At 39.9% G+C, this 26,570-nt stretch overlaps 1 protein-coding gene across 5 annotated transcripts in view; it reads left to right on the forward strand.

The window, feature by feature from the left end:
- LOC149191465 (TraB family protein) overlaps positions 1-26,570 on the forward strand; it is a 181,999-nt gene that overhangs the window by 78,979 nt on the left and 76,450 nt on the right. For all 5 annotated transcript variants that reach the window (XM_089404287.1, XM_089404289.1, XM_089404285.1 and 2 more), the window contains exon 2: positions 4,409-4,539. In XM_089404287.1, coding sequence (XP_089260413.1) covers positions 4,409-4,539 — 131 coding nt within the window. The remainder of the gene's footprint in view (positions 1-4,408; positions 4,540-26,570) is intronic.

The following is a 26,570-nucleotide window of genomic DNA, read 5'->3' on the forward strand; positions in this document are numbered from 1 at the left end:
AGGCCTAGAGTACATCTGATGCTACCCCAAATCAACACTCCCTCTTAGTAAGGAATGTGCTCTAGCAATATGCTGCTGCTGCATATTGCTCTGACTCTGAAGCATCGTCCTTTGCGCTGCTAATGTTTGACATGCTGTCCACCAACTACTGCATTGCTGCTGCAACTGTACTGTTGCCTTTGACACTGCCATTGTCAATGCTACATCTGTACTACAACTCCCTCTCAAATGCTACATCTGCTATGCTGCTAGCATTGCATTTGTACAACAACTCAGTCGCTGAGAGAATCAACTGAAAAACATTTAAAATTACTGAACTAACTGTGTTCAGTATGATACCATGTGAATGCTGGAATTGGCTGTTGCTAGTCTTTGTGCTGATCCTCTGAATCTATTGTGCCGTTGTTGTTCTCTGCTCTATGCCGTCTGCACTGCTGCGAACTCTGATCTGCGTTGTTCAGTCTCTGGCCACTGGAACTGTCTCCCCGACACTCTTCGGCACCATCCGGCAGTAGTCCATCTTGCTACCACAAAAATGCATTCCTGTAGCAAGGTATTGATCCAAGAGGTGGACTCCTCAAGGATCCTGCCCATTTGTAGCTCTTTCGAACTACAACTCCAAATTAGCCCACCTCCCTCCTGGAGTTATCTCCGCTGTCATGGCGAACTCCTGTTCGATCTTCGCGGCTACAACCTTAGGATTGTGCTTCTCATCCTTGTCCTTTTTCTTCAAAGGACACTGGGATGCATAGTGGCCCATCTTTCCATATCTGAAACACTTCACTTTGGAGACGTCCTTCTTTCGTCTCTGTTGCCCCTGTTGTCTCTTTAATGCAAGGGCTGCATTATCCTCCTCCTCCTTGAGCTTTGAACCACTGTTGTTGTTGCTTCCGTCAAGTTTGACCTTGACCAGGTCTCTCCTCAGCTCCTCTTGTTTTAGAGCTACCCACATTTCATCCCAATTAGGCAATGCTGCTATGCTGAGGATACTCTGGACAAAGACTTGCCACTCATCTGAGACAAAATTGAGGGCCATTCTAACCAACTCTGAATCCTGAGGTGTATGTCCTGTAGCAGACAACTCATCACGGGTTTCCTTCATCTTCGTGAGGAATGGATCCACATGCTCTCCCTTCTGCATTTGAGCAGATCTCAGCGTCTGCTCCAAGTACATCTTCCGCTGCTTGGAAGATCCCTGATATAATGTGGCCAAAGCATCCGACATGCTAGCAACGTGGCACACCACGTGATCCTTGACTCCATCCAGGATCATCCTCTTGTCCTTTGCCATCTTAGCCTTGTACTTCTTCAGTGGATCTGCATCCGCAGGTTCAGCCACCATGTTGTCGATGTATGTCTTGAGGGCATGCTCATCTAGAAGGAAAGACATTCTAGCTTTCCAGATGATGTAGTTGGATGCTCGGTCCAACCTGGCCGTCTTTTGCATTTTGTGGTACATTTTGCTGTTGAATGTGGCCAAATATTCTTTTGTCTTTCTTTTTAGCTACATCAACCTCCAGGCATCATTCTAGGCCTGGCCCAAGGTGTGGGCCAGGGGAAGGGGCAAGCTAACCCTATGTGGACCCAGTGGAGGAATGTGGACCTAAGTGGGAGAAATGATGAATGGGGTAATAATGCGTGGAAAGGGGGTAATATAAGCAGATAAGGGAGCGGGACCACACAACAAAAATTGAGGTTTCCCGTGAAATACCATCCCTAAAGTCAAATGGTCAGTAAAAGAGACCCCACGGGACTAGAATCCAAAGTTAATATCCAAAAGGGGTCTAGGGGACAAGAGCACAAACCTAACCCAATTCTTTCCGCCGAATCTCCCATTAATCCATGCTCAGAAGTGTCCAGGATAAGCAAACTGCAATACTCAATTACCAAATGACAAGGCATACCTTTAGGTTCGGGAGGCCACCTTCAAACATACGATCATGGCAGATGGGCGAGGGACCACATGGCTGGCTCAGGTGGCGAAGAAATGGCACAATGAGCTAGCTAGTGGCTGCGAGGGGCTGGTGGTTGACGGTTGAGGACCAGCTTGGAGATTTTTTTTTCTCCTAGGGATATTACCCACAAAATGGTGGGTAACACACCCTAAAATCACATATATGTTGCTTAGCATATTGAACAATTCATAGGATCAATTGGGTAACTCTCTCTTGGCTTACTTCATGATTTGTTGATGACTGTCTCACTGCATACATAAGATCTGAAATAAGCACATTTTTCAATGTTTTCCCTCTAATCTAAGCAGGGAAAAGGAGATAAGAAATCTGGAATGTTTTGACAGTTTGACATAAGGATTGCTCGCTGTAATTTACTGATGTCATAACTTCAAGTAGCTTGACTGCTGTCATAAGTTTATTTGACGCTTTCTGAAGATCCTTTTGGCATAAGTAACTTACTGCTAGCATAAGGATTGTCAATTATATATGCTGTCTTTGTTGAAAGAGTTTGTTGTTAAGCCAAAGTGTCACATTGTTTCTCAAGCACTAACGTTTGATGTCTTAATCCTAATTGTTTGACTCACACAACACTCTAGTCTCAAGCTACATTACATTGAATGATTTAATTTATTATTTGCGTTTAGCAGATCTAATCATATTGGGCATTTAAGTGACTTGCTCCAATTATGTTTTGAATATCTTTCATGTGCAAAGAAGCTTTGGTTGCGAACCTAATTATGGCAGTGGTATAATATTGCACTATTGGCATAGTTGAGGAAAGGCTCTAAGGGACTTGCTAAATCTGATTCCTAATTGTCTAAAAGATCATTGCTAATATTATATCATTAGGGAATCATCTTAAGTGAATTAACAATATTGCCCTCTTTTGGTTATCATTGGTTATATTGGCATATCTTGGAAAAGTGCTCTAAGTTTTCTTAATTGCAATTATTGTTATCATTTACTGGTTGAGCATCTTATAATTTAGTCTTGAGCACTTGAGCAACTTGTCCTGACGATGAACCACACTGGTTGGTTCGGAACGCGTCGACAAATGATATTCCTTGTGATTTTCGCCGAAGAATTCTTTCTAAATTCACTTGGGTAATTGTTTTGAAGGGATCTCTTGTCATTTTTTGACATTTGGTAACTTGGTGCCTCTCTTGTGGCAAAGATTGCAGTTTATTAAAGAAGTACTTGTTGATATAACTTGGGGCTAAACCATATTCCAAGTACTTAACACAAGCAATCTTAGCCTAAGAATCACTCACATCCTTTACATGAGCACCTAAGTAGCAATTGTTCATCCAATTACTTGTCATTTAATTTATAAACAAACGTGAATTTGACTCCATAAGGCACTGGTCTCAATAATAAATCCAATTTTGTATCTTGCTTAAATCAACCAAGTAGCTAGGCTACTCCACTGTGTCTCCCAGATAAGTTGCCCCCCAACTTGTCTCTCACTTCATTTCCATGGGGACTACCCCCCATAGCTTGTTGTTGGGAGATAACTAGAACGGAGTGGGTGGGGATCAGAGTGACAACCCCCCCGAGTGGTTATCATGGTGCCTGTACAATCCGGGCAACAAAAGAGCCTACTTCTTTGTGTTCTTTGTGTCTTGTGATCTTCATATTTTGTATATTTTGGTAATTGCTTGATGAAGAAAACATTATAAAAGAAATAAAAGCCAACAATCATTCACAAGTAATTATGAAGTTAAGAGAAATCATCCTTATCTACAGGTATCTTGATTTCTCAACGGTTTTGATGGATTTTGTTTATTGCATTTTCCTACTTGTGATCTTTATTTTTTAATTACTGACAACTGGTTAATGCACTCACAAACACTTATGAATTTGTCTTTAATATTCTGGTTCTATGTGAGTTGTTTCGATGGATTTGTTTTATTGGGTTTCCCTAATTGACATTTTCATGGTAGCTTAAGCCATGAAAATAGTGACTCAATAGAATCATATTGCAGGGAGTGCTTTGGACCTTGTTTCCTTTTCTCAAAATAGTATTTCTATAGTGTGATAATTTTTTTGGAGTAAAATATGCAATTTGTTTGTGGATAGTGTGTCATGTCTATAATACATCTCTATCAGTTCCTATGCAAGTGAGAAAATTTCTTGCTTACGTTTCCTTGAACTTGGTTTGACTTTTGGTGCCCTGTCTATTTGTGAAGACATTGAATGTTTATGAAATTAAAAATCTGCAGTTGGCCGATTTCTTCTTTTTGGGTTTTCTGTCTTGCATTTGTCTTCTTGCAGGAGTTCTGATCTTTAGCATGTCAAATTTAGTATTCTTTACACAGGAAATTTGCACATGGAAGGTATAGGCTTCAGCAATCAATTACTGATTTATGGAGCATCGTAAATAATGTTATTTGGCTTGTATTAGCAAGATGTTTTAGGAACTAATTTTTTGATTACCAAATTTCTATTTGCAGAGCTGGGATTATGTACTCTGGAGAACCAGCTAAATATGTAAAAGGCCAACCTGCAGAGAATCGGGAAACAAATCTTTTCTCTATAGGTGTGGTAAGCTTTTTAAGTGCCATGGGCCGCAGCTTGAATCTGGGTAAGTCTGGATTTTTTTTAATGATCTTGTGGGAGAGATGATATCTGTGAAGTTATTATTAACATAGAAACTTAATACGAGTTTTGGATCTGTATTCTCATGTTGGTGAGACTTAATTTAGTAAATATGTGTCAACTTGTATGATGATTTTTTGTACTTATATTTTTTCCTTGGATCATTTGGCTCAAATTGATCACTTACTTTATTTTATTTATTGAAGACTTGGTAAACTTGTATCTCACTCCCCCTAAATTTTGTACTTCATATCAGCGTAGATCCATTTTGACTTCACGTGTCCCAAGTGCCGAAAACAATCAAATCTCTCAAGATTCAAACCTCTTTTTGAGTACAAAACTTGAGAAAAGGTTTGCACCTTTAAAAATTTGATTCCTCAAAGCACTTGGTAAATTGTGAGTTTAAATTGTGAGTTAAGATGGATCTACGCTGGCTTTTAATAATATTATGTATATCACTTTTCACATATGTATGTATGGAAATACTCTTATTTTTAATTTGATTAAAACCCTGATAATACATATGTCATATAGTTACACGTTTTTATAAATTTTTAATGTGATATACATGGCATTGATGATCTATATAAATAGATAAATAGATACATAACTTAGAAAAAAACTTATTGTAAATATTAAATTATAATATGTTTATTAATTAAATTTCAATATGAAGTTATGAAATATAATGATTATGAATATGAACCATTATTTTAATTTATATGGTTAAATAGATCTTAATTCATATAACTAACACACATATTTAGAAATATTTTTATTTTTAATTATACATTAATTAATTAAATGTATTAAGTTTTTGTATGTTAATTAATTATATTTTCTGAAATATGAATAATTATGAATTATTATTATTGTGTGCCTCTATCTATATAAATATTTTTATTTAAATTTTATTAAAACCTTGATATTATATATAGTTACATGTTTTATAACTCTCAATTTTGTCATGCATAGAGATCCCATGGAAGATAATCCTTATAGCCAAAAGAAGTTAATCTTTGATAGAAATAAAAAAGATCTCTTTCTAAATGAATTAAAAACTAATTTGCTTCCTTAATCTAGTATAGACAACATAGAAGATCTCTATCATAATTTTACTACAACCCTCTCATATTCTATTAACAAGTTCTCAATTGAAGTTTCAAGTAATAAAAGAAATAGCAAAACCAACCCATGGTATGACAAAGATTGTAAAAGTGCGAGGAGAGAAATTAAGGAAGTTGTTGATGAATCTCTTAAAATTGGAAAGATAAAAATGTACAAAGCCCTAACTAAAAGGAAAAAAAGGCAGTATATTCGTAAAAGACAAGAGAATCTCTTACACCTCTCTAAGGTAGCTCCTAAGAAATTCTGGAGGCAGATTCTAACTAGGAAAACTAAAGATAATAATAAAATTGCTTTACACGATTGGAATTCCTATCTTAAAAAGCTTTATGAATCTCCAAATGTCATGGATAACTTTAAAACCCTGCTCACAACGAAAGAAATTTTCTCATTAGAAGACATTGATTTTGGGGTTAATCGCTTGGCTAATGGGAAAGCTAAGGACATTGAAGGTTACCAAGCGGAAATCTTAAAAATTGGAGGTTTTGTCCTCAACCCCCACATTCACAAGCTTTTCAATCAAGCGGTAAAGCAAGGGTTCCCTAAAACATGGAATAAAAGCCTCATTATCCCTATTTTTAAAAGTGGGGATACAAATAACCCCTCTACTTATCGGAAAATTATGATCAGCCCTCTCCTAACCAAGTTATATGGTATTATTTTGGAAAGGAAGTTGAGCATATGGCTTGAAAGTGAAGGTAAGCGGGCTAAAGGCCAAATGGGTTTTAGAAAGCAGCACTCAACAACGGACCACCTCGTTACGCTTAGGATCATTGTGGAGGAATGTCGCAATGATAAATCCAATCTCTTTTGTTGCTTTGTGGACTTTAGAAAGGCTTTCGATACGGTTCCTAGAAACAACCTTTGGAATAGATTAGAAGAGCTAAAGGTTCCTTTTGAGTTGAGAGCTGCCGCTATAAGGTTATACGAGAATGTAATTGCCAAGTTAAAGAGTGATGAGGGGTGGTCGAAAGATATTAAGTGTAATATCGGAGTTAAACAAGGTTGCTCCCTCTCCCCTACCCTATTTGGCATTTACATCGACAAGATAGAAGGTTGTTTAGAGGAAGAAGGATGTGCTGGCACGATCTTAGCTGGGATAGTCATCATCCTTATTCTCTACGCTGACGATATTGTTCTTCTCGCAAGGTGCCCATCTGATATTGATAAGCAACTTATACTTCTTAAGGATTTCTTCTCTACCATGGGTATGATTGTTAACACTGACAAAACAAAAGTTATGATTATCAAATCCAAGAAGGACACTTACGCTAATTTTATGTATGACAATAGTAACTTGGAGGAAGTGTCTTCCTACAAGTACCTAGGAATTGATATTCATCACAAGCTCAACTGGAACTATAGCATTGAGAAAAGGATTAATGGGGGATGGAAAGCTTATTTTGGTCTTGAAAATAATTGTAAAACGACAAACCTCGTAATGTGGGATAGAAAGAAGTTCCTCTTTGAAAATTTAGTCACTCCGGTTATCTTATATGGATGTGAGGTTTGGGGTTGTAGCATCTCTAGAGAATCCTGGAGAAAGATTGAGCAAATCCAAAAGCGTTTTATAACGTATAACCTCAAAATTAAAAGCAACACACCCTATCATATTCTCCTTATAGAAGTGGGTCTTTCCCCTATCGAGAGCCTAGCTATGACTAGGCTTCTGTTGTACAAGCACAAAATCAATAACATAGGAGACCATAGACTTCCTAAGCTAGCTTTAAATTCCAGCCAAAACCACCTAAAGCTCAAACGAGGTTGGTATAAAGACACCAGGGCCTGGTTAAACCATTGGGAGATCGACGAAAATGTTGCATTGCAAAACATTAATAACATTAAAAATATTGTTACTTTTAAGTTCAACGAAAAAATGTGGTGTGAGAAAGATTTAGTAGCTAAAAGAAAATTAAGATATTATAAGGAGGTCATCAACCCTACCCTAGAAGATCAAAAGTATCTCTCTGTTTTATCTAGTACAAAGAAGAAAATTAATATAGCCAAGATTAAAACGAACTCTCATGAGCTCCATAGTGAAATGGGTCGTTGGGTAGTTCCTAAAACACCATGGATGGAAAGGTTCTGCCATCTCTGTGAGAATACGAACATCGATGATGAAAATCACTTCCTCTTAGAGTGCCCTGCGTACAACCACATTAGATCTCAGTTTCAAAATCTTTGTTGCAATACTGACCTTCCTAGCCTTTTACGTTGTCAAAATTACAGTGAGCTCGGGAGGCTTCTCTCCAAGCTTTTTGAGCATAGGAATAAAATCTTAAATCAAACTAAATAATTCGTTTCTTTAGGTCCGATAGACCAAAGTTTGGTCTCAATGGATGTTAACCATCATCATCATCATCATATATATATTTGAACATATAAATTAAAATAATGACTCATTTATAACGATCATTTTTTAGAATTTCATATTTAAATTTAATTAATTAAGACTCATTTAACCATATAATTTAGGGAAAAAGTTTATTGTAACTATTAAGTTTTTCCTAAATTATATGGTTAAATGAGTATTAATTAATTAAATTTAAATATGAAATTCTAAAATATGATGGTTATAACTATGTGTCATTATTTAATTTATATGGTCAAATGTGTATATGTGTGTGCGTGTGTGTGTGTGTCTTTCTCTATATATATACATACAAGAAATTACCTTTTTCCGGTTAATTTTAGCCAAATCTTGTAGGAATTTTTAAAAACCTGGAGTTTAAGTTGTTTAATCTATAGAATTCGAGTGCCCTAAGGCGCTGAATCCATTTATGCATTCAAAAACATATTTTAAACAACAAAAAATCACAATCTTGCTTAAAATTGTATCCTCGGATTCTAGTGAAAAAATCCATTTTGTCTATTAGTTAGACTACCCTTATAAATATATATATATATATTTATTTATTTTCACAGTTCTATATTTAGAGTTTAAAATTTTTTTAATTATAAATTTATTAAATTTTTATATGTTTTTATTGATATGTTCTGGAATATGAATAATCATGGATCATTATTATTTAAATTTATTTTAATGTGATATATATATTATGATTTTTTTATTTTATTTATTTATTTATTTTTTTCCGAGAAAAAGTTGTTAATTTTATTAATAAAAACAAAATTACAATATAACAAATTGAATTGAATTGATTTATTATTGTTAATATTTTTTATTTTTTTAATTGAGTTGGAATTATGTTTTATTATTATTAATTTTTTCATTTAATGATTTAGTTTATGCACATTACAACATCTCTCCTATCTTGAGTCAACATTTAAATGTCGTTTACAACCACTACAACATCTCCCCCATATTGAGTCAACGTTTAACTACTAAAACTCATTTACGGACACTACAACATCTCTCCCATATTGAGTCAACATTGAAATGTTTACACTCATTTACGGACATTACATCTCCCTTACTCTTGATGCCTACACCTACCTACAGGTTAGTGAGAAAAGCCTTCAACCCCACAAGGTGTGGTTGGTGGCAGGGAACTAAGAGAAGAGGCAGTCACACTAAATCCCTTCTCTCTCCGTTTAAGCTATCTCCTAGGTTAGCTATGGGGGCTAGTTCCTAAATGGAAAACAAAGTTAAAGAAATGTGAGGTTCTAGGAGATGTGTTAAGTGAAAGTGGATTACTTTTAAGAATTATGAGCAAAATATGATATGAACAATAAAAATCATTAACATGATAAAACCATAAAACCAGTGCCTTAAGATAAATTGCTCAACATAAATGAAAGATACATTTGCTCAAAACAAAAGTAAAATGACGTGTTAAGTGAAAGTGGATTACTTTTAAGAATTACGAGCAAAATATGATATGAACAATAAAAATCATTAACATGATAAAACCATAAAACAAGTGCCTTAAGATAAATTGCTCAACATAAATGAAAGATACATTTGCTCAAAACAAAAGTAAAATGCTTCCAACAATGAAAGCAAAGCAATCCTGAAATGGAAACAAAGATGTTAGCACGATAATCGATACAAGATATAAAATGCTTTCAAAATATAATCAATGCCTAAATCAAAGCATATAGAGATATCTTGCAAAAGGAAAAGCAATTAGTGTTCTACTTGCAAAAGGAAAATGAAACAATGCTTGCCAACATAAAATATTCAACAATGACAAGTAGAATGGACAATTGCAAGTAAAACCATAAGATGTATTAGCATGAGATGTACTTATACTAGATTTGAATGCAATTAATCTTGGTTATTTTTAATCTAAAATGGCTAATATAAGTGAGAAGTCCTCCTCTTGAGCTCTTACTAAAGGGTAAATATTGGGGTGACTGTACGAAAGAGTGGGCGAGGGCACAAAGGTGTCATTAACTGTAATGTTCATAACTAGGATGAACAGTGATATACAAAGAAAATAAGCAACCAACACTCGGAAATGAGAAACAATCAGCAAACACCCATAAAAACACTGCAAATAAGAATCATCTGAGCCATATTATTAATTCTTTTCGGAGAAAGTATAATGGTGATGGAATGGTGTACCTGTGCTTGTCTTAATGGACACGTGTGACAAAACCCAGGTGAGTAAATGACAACCCAAGTGTTGCACAATTGTTGCTCCAAAGATAAACTGTGCTGCTTAGAAATTGTGTTGCCTACTGGAAACTCCACCTCCTGTGCTCAAAAAATGCTGCAACTTCAGCACCCGGGTCCTCAATCAAAACACACCAAAACTTAGAAAGGATTTTGCCTAGTTTAGACCCCTAGAATTCGACCCCCAAAGTACCACGTCCTCCTCCTCACGCTGGGAAGTACGACTTGTCTGTAGCTGGCTGGAAAGGCCCTCCAAATCACACCCAAATGTTGATATGCTTCCCTCTAAGGATTTCCCCACTTCTCTGTTCTATCTCTAGTTCTATAACTTTTTCCTTTAACTCCCATGTGTGCTTAGTGATGGCCTCTATGCAGTCCTCTGTGACTATAAATCGAGCTGCCCAAATGCAACAATCTCCCCATCCAAAACTCTCTCCAAAGGCTAATCCTCCTCTAAAACTCCGACTCCGAAACTTTCCCGGCCAATGCTGCCCGGATGAACCCCCAATCAACCTCTGCGTGTTTGATCCGGATTTAAACAGGAACGCAACAAATTACAGATATAACCATAAATACAAAGATGTAGTAGAAATAACATTTCATTTCGTTAATATCAAATACTGAAATATGCTTACAAACAGAATGGAAATAAGACTAGCTCGGGCGATGGTAGCTTATCTCTGAGAAGAGATGTGGTGGCTATATGCCTCTGAACTCCGTTACAATGAGGTTCAAGGGCCTTTTTATTATTGAACAATAAGAGCAAACCCTAAATAAGCAAAACCCTAACTCGAGGAGATGTAACATGAAGAGTTTATGGGCCACGTTGGGGTGAGTTGGACAACCAACTTCTCAGGGTCGCGACTTGGTCATATTATCTCCGTTTGATGCGCATGTTAACCCGTTGGAAAGATCTTTCCGAGGACTACGACAGAAAATATGATTTTAGTTAGAAAATCGCTGGGTAGATTGCCAAAAAAACGTCGTTTAGGGCCTCAAACGGCTCCTAAAGTTTAGGACTCGAAAAACTGCTAAAAATAGTAAACTGTGCTACAATTAAGGAAACTGAAAAACTGAAAGAAACAATGGTGGGGGTCCAAGTGAAATTGGTGGGTGGCCACCAATATCCACCTGGATAATTCCTTGCCCCTTAGGAAGCAATGGTCCCCATTGCGTTGAGTTCCGCCATGAGATGAGGAAACTTTTGTTGAACTTGGTCCCTGGTGAGCCACTTGCCCTGGTGAAGGAGTTGGCCTGCTTTGACAACTCGATACAGTTGGATCTTCTGCTGGTGAGTATTCTTGATCTGTGTGTCCATGATCCGATCAGTTGTGGCTTGCTCCATGCAATCTGGATTTAACTCTGTAGGTGTGAGTTGTTTTGCTATGTCTGTCCAACAATGGTGGGAAGTATGGTCGAAGGCAGTCCACATTGAACACTGGGTGCAGGCCAAGGAATGAGAGAATGGTGAGCTTAAATGCATTGTCGCCCACAACCTTGGTAATGGTGTAATGACCATATCGAAGTGGTCTGAGTTTATGATAGGCTCCGGTAAAGCGTTCCTTCTGCAAATGCAACCAGACTTTGTCACCCACTCGAAACTTGTGTGGCACTCGATGTTGATCATGTCGCTGCTTGTACTTGGCATTTGATTTCTCCAGAATGTCATGGACCTGCTGGCGGATATGTTGGATGTGCTCAATGAAGTTGTTTGCCTTATCAACTTCCGACTGGACATGAGCCAAATTTGCCTAAGTAGCTGCAAATGGTATGGCCACATCAATGGGACATAGTGGCTGGAATCCCAAGCCCGCCTGAAAAGGGCTGTGGCCAGTTGAGCTGTGGAGAGCCTGGTTATAGCTGTGCTGGACATGGGGAAGACTCCCATCCCATGTGCGTGGATGCTTTGAGTTGTACATGTGCAGAATGTGTACGATCATCCTGTTGACAACCTCTGTCTGGCCATCAGTTTGGGGATGGAAAGCTGTGGACTTAGTGAGCTTGGTGTCCAGCATCGACCAGAGACTGGACCAAAATGTACTGAGGAACCTGCTGTCCCGATTTGAGATGATAGACTATGGGATCAAAAAGTGTACCCACACTCGTTTAAAGAAGAGTTTAGCAGTGGCTTCTGCTGTGATATTCTTCTTGCAAGCCGCCAGAATGGCCATCTTCGAGAATCTGTCGACGACCACAAAAACACAGTCATTGCCATGCTTAGTATAAGGAAAGTCTGACATGTAATCCATGGAGATGGATTCCCAAGGTCAACTAGGGGTAGGCAGCGGAGTATAGAGACCTTGCTTCTTAATGGTCGGTTTGGTAATGGCGCAGGCAGTGCAAGATCTGATGTACTTCCCGACATCCTGTCAAAGATTCAGCTAGTAGAAATACTTCTGCAGTATTGCCACTGTTTTCTTGACCCCGAAATGCCTAGCGGCCCGACTATAGTGCGCTTCCCAAATCATTTTGGCTCGCTCGCTTGAAGGAACACAAAGGTGTCCCAGGTGGCATAACAGGGCATCCTGGAGGTGAAAATTTGGAACTTGCTGATCCTCCAAGAGCATCTGGTATGTGTGGCTGAATTTTGGGTCGCTTTTGTAGAGAAGTGGCCAATTAGAAGTCTCGTGCTCACAAGAGTTGAGCACGGTGGTTAATGCCATGATCGGTGGTTGGCTAAGGCAGTCTGCAAAATTATTGGTGCTACCCTTCTTATACTTGATATTCAAATGGAACTACTGCAGGTATGTGGACCACTTTTGATGGCGATTATTCTGCAACTTCCCTTGCGTCTGTATGAACTGCAGGGGTCGGTGGTTTGTGTGGATGACCGTTTCCTTCCCCAAAATGTAATGCTTCCATTGTCGGCAAGCCTGCACGATGTAATACATCTCTTTGTCATAAGTAGGATACTTCTAGATTGTGTCTAAAAGTGTTTCACTGTGATATGCCACTGGATGCCCCTGTTGAGTAAGGACTGCCCCAATAGCATAGTCAGAGGCATCTGTCTCGATCTCAAATGGCTGTTGCAAGTCTGGTAAAGTGAGCACTGGTGCAGAGCAGAGGCGATGTTTCAACTCTGTGAATGCCTTTTGTTGATATTCAGACCAAAAGGATTTTGCTTTCGCTCCTCCCTTGGTGACTTGACTCAAGGGCCAAGTGATATGAGAGAATCCCAACACGAACCTGCGGTAGAAATTGGCAAGACCCAGAAAGCTACGGAGCTCTGTCAGAGTGGTTGGGGCTGGCCAATCCCGAATGACTTGGATCTTGGCTGGATCTAAATGCACCCCTCGTTCATCAATAATGTATCCTAGATACTGAACCTGGGTCATGCCAAAAGTGCATTTCTCCAAATTGGCACACAGCTTATGTTGCCGCAGTGTTTGGAGAACCTATTGGATGTGGTGGAGGTGCTCTTCCCAACTTTGGCTGAAGATCAGGATGTCATCCAAGTATACCACTACAAATGAGTTGGTGAATGGCCTCAAGATGTCATCCATCAGTCTCATGAAGGTTGCAGGAGCATTCGTCAACCCAAAAGGCAAAACCAACCATTCGAAAAGGCCTTCCTTGGCTTTGAAGGTAGTCTTCCACACATCGGAGGGTTCGATTGGTACGTGGTGATAACCGACCTCAAGTCGATCTTGCAGAAATATTTTTCCCCCTTTAGTTGGTCCAGAAGGTCATCAATCCATGGGATCAAGTACCTATTCCAGACAGTGATCTTGTTCAGCGCTCGGTAGTCAATACAGAGTCTCCAAGTCCCATCCTTCTTCTGTACCAACATGATTGGGCTCCCACAGGGCGATGAACTCGGACGGATGCGACCTTTTTGCAACAGCTCTTGAATCTTCCTCTTGATTTCGTCGTTCTCTAGAACGGAGCACTGATAGATTGGTCCATTTGGCAGCGATGCACCTGGAGTCAGATTGAAGGAGTGCTTGACCTGACAGTGCAAAGGCACCCTTGTGGGGGAGGTGAAGATGTCCTCGTACTCCTCCACGACCTTGTCCATCTGTTGTTGCCGTGCGAAGGGGCCCTGTCTGGAGGTCGTGGCCACCGTCTTCTTCTTTCCCTAAGGGCGTATCATCAGGAAAACAAATTTCCCGGTTTTGGAAATGAGCTTATTGCATTGTTTTGCAGTAACCAAAGAGATGGCAGTAGGCGGTGCTACCTCCGGTATCCTGTACAACTTATTTCCCAAAGTAACAATAATAGCACGAGGCCTTGACTCATACATAACATGTCACTTCCATAAGTATGGTTGGCCTAATAATACATCACAAACATCAAGGGGAGCAACGTCACATAATACCTCATCCGTGAAGGGCTTGATGTTGTATGGAAGGCGACACTACTGGCTCACGCAAAGATCCCATCCTTGGTGAAGCCACCCGATGGTGTACGATTGTGGATGTGCTGTGGTCGGTAAGCCTAGTCGCTTCACGACCTCTGCCGAAATGAGGTTCTTTTGGCTCCCGCTGTCGACAATGAACTGTAGCGGGGAACCCTTTACCCACATCTGGGAGTGGAAGAGGCGCTCCTCCTCTGGATCTTCAGGTTCCTCCTTCTGGATCTTCGTGGTGGCAACGGTGGCGTTGGGGCTCCGCATTGATAATCTGCTTCCCTTTGTCTTCCCCTTTTCGGGTTCTGACTCAGAGTCATAACATGCATCTGATTTCGAAGCCTTTAGCTCGGCCACCAGTGACTACTTGGCCCAACACTCACTTGTGTTGTGAGTGGAGCTCTTATGGAATTCACACCACTTTCCCGTGTCCTTCTTTGGCTTTGCGACGTTGTTCTTTGCTTGCGGATTTGGTGGGTTGTCCTGGGCCGCCCCGCCTTGGCTTTGTCCTTTGTTCTGCAGTTTGGGGGCACCTTTCCCTTGCTTCGGATTCGCAGATCCAAAGTCTCGCTTCTTCTGTTTAAACTTTTGCTCGATCTTGACCGCATATCAGTATGCCGTGCCGAGCGAGGAGATGTCCAGGAATTCCATCTCATCTTGGATGTACCTGTGCAGGCAGTCGAGGTACTTGAGAACCAAATGCTTCTCAGAATTCTTGATACCCAACTTTGTGTGAAGGGTATGAAAAACATTGGTAAGCTCCGGCACATCTTGGTCCCTTCCTTGTCGCAACGTTGTCCACTTTATGTGTTTATCCTCATAGCTCCTGACAGGGTAGTACTGCTCCTTGATGGCATCTCGGAATGAGTTCCAAGTGGGTGCGGCTGAAAACAGTGAGTTTGTACTTTCATCCTTATGCTCACAGTGGGTTTCCCACCAGTTCTTGACGTGGGGGGTTGCTTTGAGAAGTGCAAAGGTGATCTTTTCTCGGCTGGAAAAATCATGAATGGAAAAATATCCTTCTAGCAGATTTAACTATTTATCTATAGCGTTTGCATCTATCTGACCTTGAAATATGGGAATGTCAAAGTTAACTTGTACCTTAAAGGGTGTGGCGCTTCTAGAGTAGCTACCGAAAGTAGATGCGTCGCCCCTAGGTAGTCACTAAAGGATTTGGGCAAAGTTGTCCATCATCGCATTCCTTTGTCGCTCGGGGGCTTCCTCGAGTAAGATTTTGATAGGATCTCCTGCCCCCTTGTCTTTCTTTTCATCTGCCATGGGAGACCGTCAGGATTTGCGAGGCTAGTATTGCAAAGGTTCGACCAGTTCAAGCCCTAACTCCTTATATCCTGACCTCGTTGGGGACATGCAAAGAAAAACAGAGAAAGAGCAGACCGCTCTGATACCACTGATCTGAATTTAAACAGGAACGCAACAAATTACAGATATAACCATAAATACAAAGATGTAGTAGAAATAACACTTCATTTCATTCATATCAAACACTGAAATATGCTTACAAATAGAATGGAAATAAGACTAGCTCGGGCGATGGTAGCTTATCTCTGGGAAGAGATGTGGCGGATACATGCCTCTGAACTCCATTACAATGAGGTTCAAGGGCTTTTTTATTATTGAGCAATAAGAGCAAACCCTAAACAACCAAAACCCTAACCCGAGGAGATGTAACACCAAGAGTTTATGGGCCCCATTGGGGTGAGTTGGACAACCAAATTCCCGGGGTCACGACTTGGTCATATTATCTCCGTTTGACACGCATGATAACCCGTTGGAAAGATCTCTCGAAAGACTACAACAAAAAAGACTATTTTGGTCAGAAAATCGCTGGGTAGATTGCCAAAAAAACGTCGTTTAGGGCCTCAAAACGGCTCTGGAAGTTTAGGACCCAAAAAACTGCTAAAAATAGTAAGTTGTGCTACAATTAAGGAAACTGAAAAACTGAAAGAAACAATGTTGGGGGTCCAAGTGGAATTGGTAGGTGGCCACCAATATCCACCTGGATCAGTGTTCCCCTCTTGCGTGCTCCTGAAGTATGCACTGGTTGGATCGAAGGCTGAGTGATATAGCTGTGAAACTCCTCAGACTCTCCTCCAAGGTAGTATGAATTGCCTTCCTAGGGTGGCACTCGAGGTCCCTTGAAGAAAGGTTGAGTTTCCCGCCTGGAAAACTCGATGCTAAACTGTTGGTAACAAGGCTAAGCAACTCAAGAAACACAAATGAGTTTGATAGACAAATGATGCCTTGAGTTAGGGAGTTCCTCCTCCTTATAACATCGTGAGCCTTCCTTCCCCATGTGGGCCCCTCTCCCTAGCCATTCAATTTCCCCTCCAAGGCAATTTGAATTGCCCAAGTGTCCAAGTGCGTTTTTCCCCACGTGGGTGGCCCCCACCTTCCACTAGTGATATAATTCGGCCTCTTTTCTCCTAAGTCCCTAAGTCAAAAATGCATGGGTTCCTCATTCACCAAAAATTATGCAAAATTGTGGGAGATTAAAACCTATTACAAATATATTTGGGAAGGAACATTACATTAACGATACCCGTCCCCTGAGTCTTACGAGCCAGTGTGTGTCTTCGTTACTACAAGGGGACAAGCCACCTTCATAACTGCAGTGTCACAACGCTTTTACGTTACTTCATACTAGATGGAAGAACTTTCCAAGAAAGCCTTTTTCCCTATACTTTCTATCAACCAAGCTTATGTTTGGATGTTAATTTTAGTGAAGCTTTGGAAGCCTTCCTATACCAAAATGCTTAGATCAGAGTGCAGATTGTGTTAATTCCCCAATTAAAATACACTTACATGCAAATGCTTCATAAATAGAAAAATGAGTTAGCTTGTAAAACTTTGAGAATTTAACATGTAAATCAACTCATATGTGTAGAAAAATGAGTTAGCTTGTAAAACTTTGAGAATTTAACATGTAAATGAACTCATATGTGCTTGCATGGAAAATAAACAAATGAATTAGATTGTTTTAAAGCTACGATTGCTCCAATAGAAATGTTTTAAAAGTTACCAATGTGTATAATCAAAAAGTGAAATATGTACTTGAAGGAATAATCAAAACTTGCCACAATGTTGCATGTTTGCAAATAAGATAAAATTTATTCAAAATTTACAAGTTAAAACTTATGCATGTAAGAAATTTAAAATTAGGAAAAAATTGCATGTGGATTGGAATGAGTTAATTCTTAAGCATGAAATTAAGTGTTTAGAAGTTAAGAAAACTAGAAGCAAGAAACTAGTCAAACCATAAGAATTCTCTTCACAAATGAGGAATGGGAATGCCATGGGAAAAATCCCAAGCTCTCTCAAAACATAAATTTTATTTTCTTAGTGTTTGAGATGGGTTAAAATGCCTATAAAGGGCTGCCCATAATATGAGAGAGATCTTTATAAAGTGCAGAAATTTAACAAGGCTAGACTCTCTCTTAAGAATATACAACAAGCAACTACAGGGCTCAATAAGGCCCACGAACTCCCTTGAAAAATCGATCTTTGAAATGGGTGAGGGGGTCTTGCATGCACAAAGGTAAGTAGTTTCTCAATGTCTATCCTCAAAGCGCTTTGTTGTCCAATGCTTCAAGCTCATGGGCTGCAAGATGAAAGCCAATAGTTAATCAAAACAAACTACAATACAAATTTGATGTACAAAAATACTAACTCAAGTATTGGGAGTAAACCCCCATACTTGCCTAGTTTTGATTATGACTCTTGAAAAACAAATATCACTTTGAAAAGCTAAAATAAAAGAAGTATTTAAATGGTGATCAAGTAACTATAGAGTGAAGAAACTTCCTTTTGCTTCATTGGATGAAAAACTTTGGAGTGGAAGATGGCTAAGTCTTGGATCGCTATGGCTCCAAGAGTTGGTTGACTTCGTGAAGATTTCCCCCACTTTTGGATGGATTTTTTGCACACAAAAATGAAAATTTTTCCTACACACTTGAAAGAAATATGAGTTCATACATGGATTAGAGCAATTTAATAAACATGATAACCAAACATTTCTCCTAAAATGAGTTGGAAATCCAATTCCTAGAATATAACTCTAAATCAATGGGTGTGCAAGATAGCTTGCACACACCAATCCAAATAAAATGGCAAATACAATCTAATATTCATTCAATATGCAAAAATAAATGAACATAAAAGCACTAGCATGAAAATAAGTCACCTCATTACGCCAAGAGAACATAAGCCATGTAGCCCCAAAGTCTTGATTATATTAAAAATATGCAAGTACAAACAACAGAGTCTCCTCAAACCCAATAGTTCATAACATGATACAATATGAGAGCCCATAGCCTCATTATATAGAGAGTTGGTAGCAAATCCTAATGAAGAATGACAGTGGCAAATGGCATTGGAGCCAATCCCAAAAATAAATTCAAATTTGTTGAATGGAGCTTCAATGCCAAGTGTAAAAATTGATTTCTGGCAAGTGGATATCATTCTTTTCTTCCCTTATATGCCAAATCCGAATTTTATGATGGAATGACAAGTGTAGATGGGTGGCAACCCATGTGGGGACAATTTCCCACAAAAATCTCCACCAAATATTCTCCCAAATCCTCCCAAATGTGCATTAACTTCACAAATCCGAATTTCCAAGTAAGCAACTTTCCCATTTAATGCCAAAAATTTGATTTTATTTGAGCACATGTCATTTCCTTGATTTTGGAGTCCACATCACCTTAGGACTTCACTTTAACTCCTCCATAATTTTCCACCTCATTTCCACAACATTTAGCATGTGTAGATATTTATTTTTCTCTATTTATTTAATTTATGACTTAATTAATTGCTAGATTTCGCACTAAACTTAGGAAAAATGGGAGGGTTCAAAACACATTTTTAACCCCTCAAAGTGTGTCATTGTAGAAAGTTGAGGGTGAGAGGTGCAAGTTTTATTACTCATACCCCGTACAACTTCTCTAGACATCACTTATTACATTAGAAATACAATTTTTATTGCAATTTCCGCAGTGCGGAAAACCTAAAAAATTATAAAATGACTACCTAGACCTAACCAAATTTTACGAAATTTTTTTGTGTGATCTAGTATGGTAATATACATCGACTTTAGACACTAAGATGTGTTATGAGATCAACCTTGAAACCGTCACCCCAGCTTTGGGGTAAAAAGAGAGTGCAAAAATCTAGAAAATTAACCACCTCTAAAAAAGAAGGGATAATTAACCAAATAAAAAAACACTTCAAGGTGTACTTGTTTGCTGATCGAGTCCCAACATCCTAGGCTTGTTATAGACTCAAAACTCATCATTACTAGTATCACTTATTACAATTCCCCGCAGGGTGTAGAATCTGGGTACAAGAAAGATGATGAGAAATAGAGGTAAAGTTTAAAAAATCTGTTGAATGATGATACATGATGGTACAAGTGTCTTTTGGATCATCCTTGGGCATGGAGTCTTCATATAATCATCAGGTGCCACTCCAGTGGTCAACAGGCTGTAGAGTGCCTGTTGGCGCAATAAGTTAATACAAATGAATATACATCATGTGTATAGTTTTGGCCATTCTTCTCTAGATGCATATTTCATAAATACTTAATACAAACATGTGTACATCATGCGTGTAGTCCCAGCTAGTGTTATCAGAACTAGACTGGATCGGATTGAACTGACTAGTTTGATTGGTTTTAGGAAAAAATTGTCCCAAGGCCACTGATTGGAAAAGGCAAGTGCAGTAACGAATTGGTTTTTTTGCATAGAACCAACCAGTTTCGTACAATGTCATACGAGACGACTCGTGACCCAAAAAAGTCAAACTTAAAAAAAAAAAAATTTCTTTTGGGGTGGTCCAGCTACAAAGAAACCCTAGCCCCCCTTAAAACCTATCTAAAGGTACCCTCCTCTCTATTTCAGTGACACACTTCATTTGAACTTCTTGAAATTATTGAGTTGAGTTACTTGAGAGGGTGCGGAGAGATTTTGCAGGGTTGTTTTGTAGAGGTTCCTATGCATATTTGAAGAGATCGTTGATGGGTTGAGTTGGAGAGATTTTGGGCCGAGTTTGTTAGGGAGATCTAGTAGGTCTTGGTGTGAATTTTTTATCTATTGTAGCGACTGAAAATTATTCTTCTAATTGAAAATTTAATTATGTTGTTTATTTGCTACGACAAACAATGAATAAAATGACAGTTGCGCTTTTCACCATAAAAGTACCGTGGAAAATAAAATACTGGAAACTAAGAAATTCTAGCACACATATGAATTTTAACACAATTATTTTTGGACCATTGTCCCTGGAAGAACACAACTTGGGAAAACTGGTGCAGTAGATGGGGGTTTTATTATTAATCTTCAGCAACAATTCTGGGTACAATAATTTAGATGTCTAATTGGCAATCTAATATGAGGAAAATACTAGCAAAAATATCGTGAGAATTTTCTCTCACCCCATGGCTATTTTCTGCTTCCGAAATTGCCTTCATAGCCTCTGTGCTGAGCTCCCTGCGTAACCCTCTGCGCAAAGATTACGCTGGTCCTCTGCAAATTTCGACCTTCCTTCTTTTTACTCTTCCGGGGACTGGAAATCTTCCTCCCGGAATGTTGCTGCCCTCCTCTTACACCTACTACTCACCCTCTGGCTCTATCTTCTCTGGTGAGCTGCTGCTACTGAGAAAATTGAATTGCCTGGGCAATTGAGAATCTGCACTGGTGTATTCTCCATCACCACAGCGACTTCCTCTTATAATCCACTGATTAAAACTTAACCAATGGCTAGGATCATCTCTGGATCGATCCAAGTGAGCTTCTAGATGATTCTCACCTTATCTCAATTAACACTGGTTAATTAGTCATATTCCCTAAGTTTAGACTTAGGAAATATTTAATAGTCGGTTAATAATCTAATTAAGACACTTCTAGGCAGAATTTCTGGAAATGAAGATTTCATTTATAGCCTCTCCACCAAATTTCATGGCTAGAACACATCTGATGCTACAATAACTAACACTCCCTCTTAGTGAGGAATGTGTTCTAGTGATACTGCACACCCTGTCTCTGCATCATCTCTTGTCACGTGGCTGATGTCTGGCCATAATTCCCACCAACCACTGCGCAACTATGATAGACGCTGCATCTGTGTTGTTGCTAATACTGCCACACTGTTGCCAACACTGCATCTGCACTGCAACTCCATTTCATCTGTTGTTGCTGCAATTGCAACATCTACAACTGGAAAACATACAAAATAGGTTGTCCCTTCTATTGAAACAGACTCTCCACCATACTCATCTGTTCTCTAAAATAGACGAACTTAGCTATCCCTAGAGATTTGGTGAGTATATCTACAACCTGCTCTTCTAAGAGAACATACTATAGTTGGAATGCTCCACATTGTACACAATTTTTGATGAAGTAACACCAAATATCGATGTGCTTCAACCTGTCATGAAACATTGGATTTTCAGAGAGATTTATGCAACTTTGACTATCACAATAGACATTGGTCGCCTCCATCCTCTGCCTGAACAAGCTTACTAATAGCTTCTGAGGCCATATAGCTTCACATGTAGCTGTGTTGGCTGCCACATACTGTGAGTCTACAGAGCTTAGTGCTACTGATTTCTACTTCCTGCTACACCAAGAAACCATCCCTGATCCAACACTGAAGCAGTACCTGGAGGTACTTTTCCTGTCCACTGAACTGCCTGCCCAATCTGCATCTGTGTACCCATAAATTCTGACACCATCCCCTTAAGTATATTTCAACCCATACTCGACTGTGCCATGAATATACCTCAGAATATGCTTCACTGCTGCCTAATGTACCCTCTTTGGTTCTACCATGGACTGACTAGGGTATTGACTGCGAAGAAGATATCTGGCCTTGTGTTGACCAAATACATGAGGGATCCAATGAGCTGTCTATACAAGGTGGGGTCGACATCCTTGTCATCTGATGCATCTATCATCTTTCAGTTGGTAATCATGGGCGTAGACATGGGTCTGCAATCCTGCATTTTGAACCTCTTCAGAATATCTATAGCATATCTTCCTTGCCCAAGGAAGATATCCCCAGCTTTCTGCCACACTTCCAATTGTAGGAAATAGTGCATCAACCCCAAATCCTTCATGTCAAATTCTGCTGCCAGGTTCCTCTTGTTAGTTTTTGTAGCATCGGATGTGTTTTAGCCTTGAAATTTTGTGGAGAGGCTAGAATGCATGAGATCTCCAAAACCCATAAGTTGTTTCTGGAAATGCCGCCTAGAAATGACTTAATTAGATTATTAGTCAGTTTTTAAATATTTCCTAAGTCTAAACTTAGGGAATATGGCTAATTAATTATAATTAATTAAGTTAAGGTGTGAATGTTCTAGAAACTCACACTGACTGCAAGTTAATCCTAGCCATCGACTAAGATCTAATCTTAGTCGTTGAAGTCTCAACAGAGGATTATAAGAAGTCGATGGGGCTTAGAGAAATCACTTCAACAGTTCGATTTCATGAGCAGATCAATTTCCAGAGTAGCAACAATCAGTTGCCGAAGAGAGAGCTAGTGAGATCGAAGTAGTGATTGAGGGGCAGGGAGAGTGCGTCGGAGGAAAGATTTTTCAGATCCTTGGAGGCAGCAGCGAGTCTAATTATCCCAGAGAGGCAGCGCTGAGGGACTGCACAGTGCTTCAGTCAGGCAGATCGATTTGGTGAGGAGAAGAAATTGTTCTCAGTTTTAGAGGTTACGAAGGAGTCCCAGAGGGGCAGAGAGGTGATTTTCTCAGCATGCAGAGGTAAAACGGCTTCATCTAAGCCTAGTCGAGCAAGCCGTCCAACCAACTACGTAGAGCAACACAAACGCTAACATAGTGCTCCGGGAGGCCGATATTTGATAGGGAAAGTCCAGCCAGAGATTTCTTGTGGGAGAAGGGTAATTCCCTTCAGTATTTTACTTAGATTTTATTGTTGTTTGGATTTCCAGTTGGGCATCCATAGATGTACTCAGATTTTACTACTGCATAATAAAATAAAACCCTCACTGCTGCATCGGTTTTCCCAAGTTGGGTTTTCCTGGGGACATTGATCCAAAAGTAACTGTGTTATTTTATGTGCGTGTGCTAGCATTTCTTCCAATGTTTATTCTTCCGCAGTTTTATTTGTGTAGATTGTAGTGTGAGTTATTCAATATTTGTTGTAGGAAACAATAAATAAATTGTTAAATTTAATTAGCAATTAGGAGAATAATTTCTAGTTGCTGCAATAGGATTTCGGTTTGGAATTTTCACATGGTATCAGAGCACAGATGATCAACCAGAGAGCTCAGTAGCGAAGGAAGAGGGAGTTTCGCTGTTCAGTGTGGGCAACAGATCGAAACCCCAGAGGCAGCGCAGTCACCTTGGCCAAGAGGCTAAATTTCTTGAGGAGATTCGATTTTTCTGAGTGTGAGGCAGAAAAATTCGATCTCTCCAGATCAAGGGATTCCAGAGGCAGAGGGAGCAGCCAATATTTTTTGTAGAGCAGATCTCTAGCTGGACACAGTAGTTTTAGAGCATTTACTAGAGCAAAACTAGTGTTGGGTGGAAGAAGAGCACACACTAAGGGAAAATTTTCCTCAAGGAACTTCTAGTCTCAAGAAGTTCGATTTTCCTTGCGGATCAACATTCATTGTGTGCAGAGTTTCTCACTCTAGAAGGAAGTGCAAATAACTGAGCAACAATTGAGCAGAAGGGAAGAGGAGATTTTCAACACTTGTTGAGATGGCCATTGGTGGACTTTGAGATCAGGACAGGTTAGATGGTGCTTCCAACTATGTCATCTAGAAGACAAGGATGTCCTTCTAGATGAATATGGCCTGAAGGCATTTATAGATGCAATGGTAGCTATCCCCACAGATGCAGATCAACTGAAGGAGTACAAAAAGGAGATGGTGCAGGCGAATAGGTTGATCCCTTATGGTGTTCAGGATCGCATTGTTTCACACATAGCTGGCAAAGGGACTGCGAGAGAAATGTGGGATGTTGATTTGTGGTAGCATCGGATGTGCTCTAGCCACGAAATTTGGTGGAGAGGTTGGGGCACATGAGATCTCCAATACCCAGAAAGGGTTTGGACATATTATAAACAGTTTAGGAGATATTAGAATAATTAATATTTTTAATGGAGTCCCTAAGTCTAAACATAGGGAAATTAAAATATTAATGTGGATTAATATAATAATATGTTAGAATGGTCCAAAAGACATGGATCAAGTCAGATCTAATCTTAGCCGTTGATTAAGGACTTAATCTCGGCCGTTGATATGTCAACGAGAAAAGTATAAGAGGGGGCTTGAGGGTCACTTGTAGAGTACACCAGATGATCAATCATTCTATTCTCTAGAGCGGGATTTGCTAAGAGAGATAGAATCAGTGATCGGAGTTGCAACTGAGGGGCATTGAGTACAGAGAGACAGAGAGGAATAAATAGTGCCGGGAGAGCAGTGCAGGAGCTAGAGAGAGTGATGCAGTAGCAGCTAGGTCTCACGTAGGGCCACGCAGAGGCAGCCGAGAGCTGCACAGTGCTTCAGAGAGGCCAGCGTTGCTGACGCAGAGGGCCAGAAGGCTGACGCAGACCCATTCAGGGTGACGCAGGGCCAGCGCTGGGCAGAGAGAGGCTAACACAGTCCAGAAAGGCAGACGTTGGGGTTTCTGGGGCAGATTGGAGCTGAGGAGTTGCCAGAAGGTTTATCTAGGGTTTCAGCCGGGACATTTGTCTCAAACTGAGAGGTACTACTGCCAAGGAAATTCTCTGTTGGGTAAGCTGGATTTGGCACCCAGATTGTACTCTGAAATTTCTTATTACGAAAACCCTCATATAGCTGCATCGGTTTTCCCACATTGGGTTTTTTCGGGGACATTTGTCCAAAAATAACGGTGTCATTTGGTGTGATTGTTTCTGTATCCTTCAGTTGATTATCTATAATATGTTGAGCATGCACTAGTGTTTATTTTCAATATTTACATTGTAAATAACTTGTTAAGTAACAAAATAAGTAGGTAGGAATAAATCAGTAAAGTGCATGGAGGGTTTCTAACTAGTAGACTTGGAAACTTCAACATGGTATCAGAGGGTGGTTGTAGATCACAGGAAAACTGAGGACATCAGCCAAGCAGAGCAATAGCAGTAGAAAACATCTGTCCTGAGTGACAGACGCTGTTTCTAGCAGAGCAGCAACAAGGGAAGGGTGACACAGTGCCTGCGTCATCAAGGGTGAGCCAGGGAGAAGCAACGCAGAGGCTAAGGGAGGCAAAGGGAGACTCACGCAGAAGCTAGGAGGGTTGACGCAGGTGGCTGAGGAGGTCGAGTTGCTGGTACTAGGATTGCGCAGAGCCTAGGAGCTCTCACCTTCAGGTTGTTGGGGTTTAGGAGGCTGTGGGAAAGTTGCAGAGTGGAGCTGGTGAGGTACTGTAGTCAGAATAGTACCTGACATACCTGATCTGTAATATGTTGAGCATGCACTAGTGTTTATTTTCGATATTTACATTGTAAATAACTTGTTAAGTAATGGAACAAGTAGGTAGGAATAAATCAGTAAAGTGCATGGAGGGTTTCTAACTGGTAGACTTAGAAACTTCAAAATGGGAGACTCTCACCACGCTATACCAGGGCACTTCTGAGTAGCAGAATATGTACTTGAGGAGATGCTGAGATGCACCAGGATGTATAAGGGGGAAGGCATAGACCCGTTCCTCACCAGGATTCAGGAGGTTTGAGATCAGTTTTCAGCTGTTGGGGTAGCGCCTCAACCCACAGAGCTTGTGAGATTGACACTCAATAATGTCTCTTAGGACTGGCAAGTCTTTGTCCAAAGAATATTGGGTAGAGACAAGCTACTAGAGTGGGACAGGATGTGGGCTGACTTGCAACAGGAGGAGTTGAGACGAGCTCTAGTGAAGAGCTCCATCAGTGGCAACAGCGATGGATTTGAGGCAGGT

The sequence above is a fragment of the Pinus tabuliformis genome, chromosome 2_2 (genome assembly GCF_031772625.1).
Source record: "Pinus tabuliformis cultivar Carrire ecotype Pingquan chromosome 2_2, CPIR1, whole genome shotgun sequence".
Classification (NCBI taxonomy): Eukaryota; Viridiplantae; Streptophyta; class Pinopsida; order Pinales; family Pinaceae; genus Pinus; species Pinus tabuliformis.